Source organism: Tachysurus fulvidraco, chromosome 12 (assembly GCF_022655615.1).
Source record: "Tachysurus fulvidraco isolate hzauxx_2018 chromosome 12, HZAU_PFXX_2.0, whole genome shotgun sequence".
Classification (NCBI taxonomy): domain Eukaryota; kingdom Metazoa; phylum Chordata; class Actinopteri; order Siluriformes; family Bagridae; genus Tachysurus; species Tachysurus fulvidraco.
Window position 1 is genome coordinate 26,523,882 of NC_062529.1, and position 7,500 is coordinate 26,531,381.

General features: G+C 46.7%; 1 protein-coding gene across 4 annotated transcripts in view; it reads right to left on the reverse strand.

The window, feature by feature from the left end:
* The window catches only part of birc6 (baculoviral IAP repeat containing 6), a 94,430-nt gene that overhangs the window by 4,999 nt on the left and 81,931 nt on the right, over nucleotides 1–7,500 (reverse strand). For all 4 annotated transcript variants that reach the window (XM_047821487.1, XM_047821486.1, XM_047821485.1 and 1 more), the window contains 5 exons: nucleotides 6,052–6,162; nucleotides 4,194–4,411; nucleotides 3,563–3,724; nucleotides 3,242–3,319; nucleotides 2,256–2,444 (listed from right to left, as the gene is read on the reverse strand). In XM_047821487.1, the coding sequence (XP_047677443.1) occupies nucleotides 2,256–2,444; nucleotides 3,242–3,319; nucleotides 3,563–3,724; nucleotides 4,194–4,411; nucleotides 6,052–6,162 (758 nt within the window). The remainder of the gene's footprint in view (nucleotides 1–2,255; nucleotides 2,445–3,241; nucleotides 3,320–3,562; nucleotides 3,725–4,193; nucleotides 4,412–6,051; nucleotides 6,163–7,500) is intronic.

Consider the following 7,500-nt stretch of genomic DNA (forward strand, 5'->3'; position numbering starts at 1 on the left):
CGTACAAAATTTCATCACAATATCTCCTGTTCTACCAGAGGGGACAACACACTGGGATCAGGTCTACACAACCCTACCTGGGGCATACACGGCGATACCCCTCCCCCACTCGGGTCAGTTTTATCACCTCGGTTTGTTGATGCTACCCAAATACACCCCACTGATCAAACGGGTGACACCAGCAGTGAGGACAGCCGTTTGCCTCACAGGCCACACTAGACTCTCACACACACAGACATTTACACGTCATCTGTTTGGGACCATATTAACACGTGCGTTGACAGCGTCGGTTCCGTCAAACACGTGAAATGCTTTACTAATCAGAAGCCGGTTGAACTTCGAAGCCCGTCTCCTGTTGAAAGCCAGAGATGCTGCTTTTAAATGTGGCAAAGCAGAGGCCCACAACAGAGCCAGGGCCGACCTGAAAAGAGGCATCGGGAGCCAAACGTACATACGAAATCCACATAGAACATCACTTCCACACCTCTGACCCCAGACGCATGTGGAAAGGCATCCAGACCCTCACAGACCCACACCTCGATCTCACCCAACCACGCGAGACAGCTGGTCCGGACGGCATACCGGGACGTGACCTCAGAGCGTGCGCTGGACAACTGGTACGGGTTTTCTCTGACATTTTCAACCTGTTATTAGCCCAAGCCACAACTCCTACATGCCTGAAGACTACGACCATCGTACCAGTGCCTAAGCGCTCAGCTGCCGAACGCCTGAATGACTTTCACCCAGTTGCACCCACCCCTGTTGTTATGAAGTGCTTTGAGATACCCCACTGTGGGCCTACCACCTACACTGGACCCACACCAGTTTGTCTATCGCCTAAACAGGTCGACAGAGGAAGCGGTTTCCGCGGCTTTTTTGTAACAGTGCAAACCCTTAGATCTAACCTCGGTCTCGTTGTATGAATTGCAACAAGGTGATTGGTTCTTTCGACAGTAAGGGCGGAGCTTACATAATACGGTCTGATTATTCAGGTGTTATCATCGGACAGTCCAATGAAGTATAATCTGTTTAATATGTGTAAGGAATCTGAAGCATGTTCACCGCCTTTGTCATCACGTCTCAATTAGAAGACAAGCAGCTGATTAAACAGCTTTATAGTAGCGTGAGAGACGCGAGGCGTGCGACGTCGCGTCATTAGTGCAGACGGGGCACTGAAATATGTCACCGCACCTTTAAATCCGCTCATTAAAGCTGAGCCGTGTCAGCCGTGTGCCAGAAAGGAGACGGTAAAGAGCACCGGATCAGGAGTGAACCAAAATAATACATCAGCCTCATTACTGTCCTGTCCCGTCTCCATGGATACGAAGCATCCTATACACAACTGGATTATGAGGGACCTCGCTGTAATACACCTCACATTCCTGCATCAACACTGTTTTATATCGCTTCTCTTTTTAGCGTGCGACAGATGCAGCTTATGTGTATGTGTATATATGTGTACGTGTGTGTATATGTATGTGTGTGTATATGTGTGTGTATATATGTGTATGTGTGTGTGTATATATGTGTATGTGTGTGTGTATATGTGTACGTGTGTGTATATGTATGTGTGTGTGTGTATATGTGTGTGTATATATGTGTATGTGTGTGTGTATATATGTGTATGTGTGTATATGTATGTGTGTGTGTGTATATGTGTGTGTATATGTGTGTATATGTGTGTGTATATATGTGTATGTGTGTGTGTATATATGTGTATGTGTGTGTGTATATGTGTACGTGTGTGTATATGTATGTGTGTGTGTGTATATGTGTGTGTATATATGTGTATGTGTGTGTGTATATATGTGTATGTGTGTGTATGTATGTATGTGTTTTTTGTATGTGTATGTGTGTGTGTGTGTGTGTGTGTATATGTACGTGTGTGTATGTATGTGTGTGTGTGTGTGTGTATGTATGTATGTGTATGGATGTATGTGTGTGTGTGTGTATGAGTGTGTGTGTATGTATACGCGTATGTGTGTACGTGTGTGCGTATGTGTGAATGTGTGTATGTTTGTGTGTGTGTGTATTTGTGTGTATGTGTGTGTGTGTCTGTGTGTGCGAGCGTATGTGTGTGTGTGTGCGAGCATATGTGTGTACGTGTGTGTGTATGTGCGTGTGTGTGTTTACGTATGTGTGCATGTATGTGTGTGTGCGAGTGTGTGTGTGAGTGTATGTGTGTGTGTATATGTGTATATGTGTGTGTGAGCGTGTGAGTGTATGTGTGTGTGAGCGTATGTGTGTGTGTGTACCTCTTTAAAACAGGGTGATGGGTTGCGGACCTGTTCCAACATGGCCCACTTGACCGTAGCTTGCCGGATGTTTCCATCGTACTCTCTGGAGCTCTGAGTGCCGCTGGGTGTTCCTCGTGATCGCTCGTACCCTGGCTCATTAAAGTAGGGCTCACATACCAGAATCAAAGACTGTACAGACACCAACACCTACACACACACACACACACACACACACACACACGCACAAAGACATCAAATTAGATTTTTTCTGCTCAGATGGAGTTCACCAAAACATGAGTTTGAAATATCTTTGATGCTGATGCTGAACCAGGAGTCCAGGCTGTTGTGTACACGATTCTGATTGGACAAACACACAATTCAGGAGACAGCCGAAGGTGATGAGCAGTAAAGCTGGACTGTGCCATGGGATTCGCTCATCATTCCACTTTGTAGCTTCAGGTACACTGTTGCTAAGCAACTGAGAAATATCACCAAGCATAAACTAGCTAATAATCAAGGCTATGATTTATCAAGTTAGACACTTTACCATGGAGACAAGAGGAAACGGTGAGGAACGTCAGCTAAGACATCACTACAATTATACTTAACATGGGGGGGGGGGAGGAGACAGAGACGAAGAGAGAGAGTGACAGAGAGAGACAGACGAAGAGAGAGAGACAGAGACGAAAAGACAGAGAGAGACAGAGATGAAGAGAGAGAGACAGAGATGAAGAGAGAGAGACAGAGAGAGACAGAGACGAAGAGAGAGAGACAGAGACGAAGAGAGAGAGAGAGACAGAGACGAAGAGAGAGAGAGAGACAGAGACGAAGAGAGAGAGAAAGACAGAGACGAAGAGAGAGAGACAGAGACAGAGACGAAGAGAGAGAGACAGAGACAGAGACGAAGAGAGAGAGGGGGAGGGAGAGAGAGAGTGTGTGAGAGAGAGAGAGAGACAGACAGACAGACAGAGAGAGAGAGAGAGAGAAGCAGAAAAGATTCTGACCTGTAAAAAGCTAGATGTCTGTGGATTCCACTTCTCCTCTGGGCGTCCATGCCATGTGTTCAGGATACTTAAACACACCTGAGGCAGAGAGAGAGAGAGAGAGAGAGAGAGAGAGAGAGAGAGAGAGAGAGAGAGAGAGAGAGAGAGAGAGAGGAGAAGGAGAGGGGGAAGAAGGGAGGAAGGAAGGAGGGGGGGGTCAAAAGCGAGAGTGAGAGACAGCAAACAACATTTACAATTTATCAGACTGAGCAGTTGAGGGTTAGGGGCCTTGCTCAGGGGCCCAGCAGTGGCAGTTGGACAGTGTGGGGATCTCGGACCCACCTTGCCGTCATTGTAGAGGTTTGGGTTGAAGCGCACACTGTGACCTCCCGTCGTCTCCAGGTTCACCAGAGGGGGGGAGTTCGGATAATCCTGAGGGAAATACACATCAAACTCAAAGCAGCCGTTAGCATACGGGGTGTCTGCTGGACCTGTGATCAACACCTGGGGGGGCGGGGTGGGGGGGCAGAGAGAGGGGAGGGGCAGAGAGGGAGGGTTAATTTTAGCAAATAAACCGACACAAACACACAGACATTAATACTGTTTAGATTATATTTTGTCTGTCCGTCACTCATCACCCTCCCTCCCTCCCTCCCTCCCTCCCTCCGCCTGGCTATTAGTGACTGTTGCTGTAATAGTGAAATGAAACCAGTGTGATGCAGTTTTTCTCATAAAGGATAAATTAAAATAAAAAAGATGAAAGAGTAGGAAAGGGTGGAATCAGGAAGAAGACGATGAAAGGAACAGGAAGGAAAGAAAAGTGAAGAATAAAAAGGTGAAGAAAAGGAAAGGAAAGAAAAGCAACAGAAGGCAATGGAATGAAATGGAAGGGAAGGAATGAAAAGGGCAGAACAGGGATGGGAAGGTAAGGTGAGTGTGTGTGTGTGTGTGTGTGTGTGTGTGTGTGAGAAACCTTCATGATGTCGAGTCGTTCCTCATCACAGCGAACAAACACACTTGAGGATGAGGACAGGGGGAGGGAGGTGGACAGGGTGACGGCCTCCTGGGCGAGTCTCCGTGCGCGAGCTGCACTATTAGCATCGCTAGCATTCTTCACCTGAGACAGGTAATGGTAGTTCACCTTAAACACCAATTTGCCGTCCTCATCTTCACACACCATCTCGAACGTGTCTATAGAAGAGAGAGAACACACACACACACACACACACACACACGGTGAAACGTGTCTCTCACTCACACACGCACTGCTGATCCATGTGAAGGCGACAGGGCTGCTGCACCTTGACCTCACAAGTCTGTGTGTTTGTGTGTTCGTTCCAGTTGTGTGTGTGTGTCGGCACTAACCTGTTTACACACACACACACACACACACACACACATCAGTGCAGATTACCTCACTTCATTTAAACTGATTCTGGCAGAATGTAAAACTTGTCAGTCAGTGAACAACAACAAAGAGTGATGGGATTAAAATAAGGTACGATCTCCATCACTCCAGCTCCACATCTCTCTCTCTCTCTCTCTCTCTCTCTCTCTCTCTCTCTCTCTCTCACATCTCACCCTTTTTGTATCTCATCCTTTCTATGGAGAATTTTGCACTGTTTACACAAATCTATAAATATGATGAATATTCATTCCACATCACTCAGAGTCAACAATCAGCTCCTGCCCTTAAAGGTGCGGTCTCCGTTGTTTGAAAGCCAATGTTGACATATAAAATCACCAAAACAAACACGCCCCTAACCCAAACGGGTCCCACCCCTGTATCGATAGCTCCGCCCACACATGCGTACGTAACCCAGGCGACTAACAGAAAGAAACGTGTCTTTATCATAGCTGAAGGGAAGAACAATACGATTGTAGATAAACAAACAAGCAAAAATGCCACACAAGCATAATGATGTAAAGGACAAAGGCATATATTAGTTCTGTGTAACAAAGCAAAACCAACGTTACTCACCTATCGAGAAGGAAAAAAGCGCCTCGGCGTCTTAAGTAAAGTCGGCCACATATTCACAGGTCGGAGTTTCCCCGAGTCGATAACTCCTGAGCTAAACGCTGTTACTACACAAAACGCGGTTGTAGCTGCCTCTCTACATTACTACGATAGAAAAGAGGTGTTATTTGTGTAGTAACAGCGTTTAGCTCAGGAGTTATTGACTCGGGAAACTCCAACCTGTGAATATGTGGCCAACTTCCTGCTCCTTCAGTTCTCTCCAGCGCTGGAAAGCTGATCCTATATTAACACGTCCTACTTCTTGTCCTTATCGTAAGTCTTTCTTTCTTTGTTTTTATCCTCCTTGTCGATGTTAAAACCGCTTTCTGCTAATGTCACACATGCGCACTGAACACTCTCTCCGCCCATACTGACAAGCCCCGCCCCTTTCTGCTCATTGGCTACACGTTAGTTTTGATTTTTGATTCAGTTTTCTGAAGCGTTTCCCAAACAGCGGAGACCCCCCTTTAATATCATCAGAACGACACAGTGACCAATCAGACCGCAGTTCTAGAAGCGACCACTAGGGCATCATTTCTGACAGGTTCTATTGTTTCTATCAGTGTAACTCGCAAGTATAGAGAATGAATAAATGAACAAATATGCTGTAATAATTAACTAATGAATGTGATGTGTATTGAGTCATCATGGTGTATTATAGTCGAGTGAGTGAGTGGGCGTGTCCATGTCCTGTGGTGTACGTCTGTAATAAACGTACACGGTGTCCAATTTTTACAACTTCTACAATCAATACATAATTACTTACATTTATTATATATAATGATCTATAACAGAATTCTCATAAACTTCTCACCGAACTGCAGTTTCTTCATGGCAGCGACGTATTTCTCCTCCAGCGAGCGCAGGTTGGACAGAGGCTTCGGTCTCGCTGCCGTCTTCCTCGAGCACTCGGCCATCTTCCTCTCTGGTGACGAGATAAAAAAAACATAATGTAGATCTATTAATTCATTTTCCATGATTTTGCAGTGAACACACACACACACACAGCAGTGAACACACACACACACAGCAGTGAACACACACACACAGCAGTGAACACACACACACACAGCAGTGAACACACACACACACACAGCAGTGAACTCACACACACAGCAGTGAACTCACACACACAGCATGAACACACACACACACCATGAACAAACACACACAGCAGTGAACACACACACACACACACACACACACACAGCAGTGAAAACACACACACAGCAGTGAACACACACACACACAGCAGTGAACACACACACACACAGCAGTGAACACACACACACACAGCAGTGAACACACACACACACAGCAGTGAACACACACACACACAGCAGTGAACACACACACACACAGCAGTGAACACACACACACACAGCAGTGAACACACACACACAGCAGTGAACACACACACACACACCATGAACACACACACCATGAACACACACACCATGAACACACACACCATGAACACACACACCATGAACACACACACCATGAACACACACACCATGAACACACACACCATGAACACACACCCGGAGCAGTGGGCAGCCATTTATGCTGCGGCACCCGGGGAGCAGTTGGGGGGGGTCGTTGCCTTGCTCAAGGGCACCTCAGGCGTGGTATTGCCGGCCCGAGACTCGACCCCACAACCTTAGGGTTAGGAGTCAGACTCTCTAACCATTAGGCCACGACTTAACGGTTGTAAGTCTGTATTGATTGGATACACACCCCTGTAAAGGTCACGTGCACCACTGGACCTGACGTCGTTCCTTATTTGAGTCGAAGGACAATGTGCTCAGGTTTCAGAATCTCACACAACTAACACCACACTGTAGACAAACTCTTAACGCTGCGAGTCTCTCAATTAACGTCTGCGTCTCTGCTATCAGACACTTCAGCTTTGTGCGTCTTGTACTTAGCCGTATCTCTCCGGTTCCTCCGGTGCTTTGACAAACGAGCCAGTTAACCGTATCGGCAGGACCCTGGAGCACCATCCCACCCTTTATCCTGTCTCACGTGTCCCTCGCTGTGACTTCACAGGGTTATGGAAGTGCACGTTCAGGCTGTGGGAGTCATAAAGCAGCCTACAATATCGACTGCTTCCTTTATTCCTCGCTGAGCTGTGGGATTTTTAATGGTGGTAGAATATGGAGGTCAATAGTGAGCTGGAGAAACCAATCAGAATGCTGGGGCTAATTATCAGTGTAAATGTTCCTGCTCCTCCCTCTCACTGCTCCTGTCACTGCTCAGG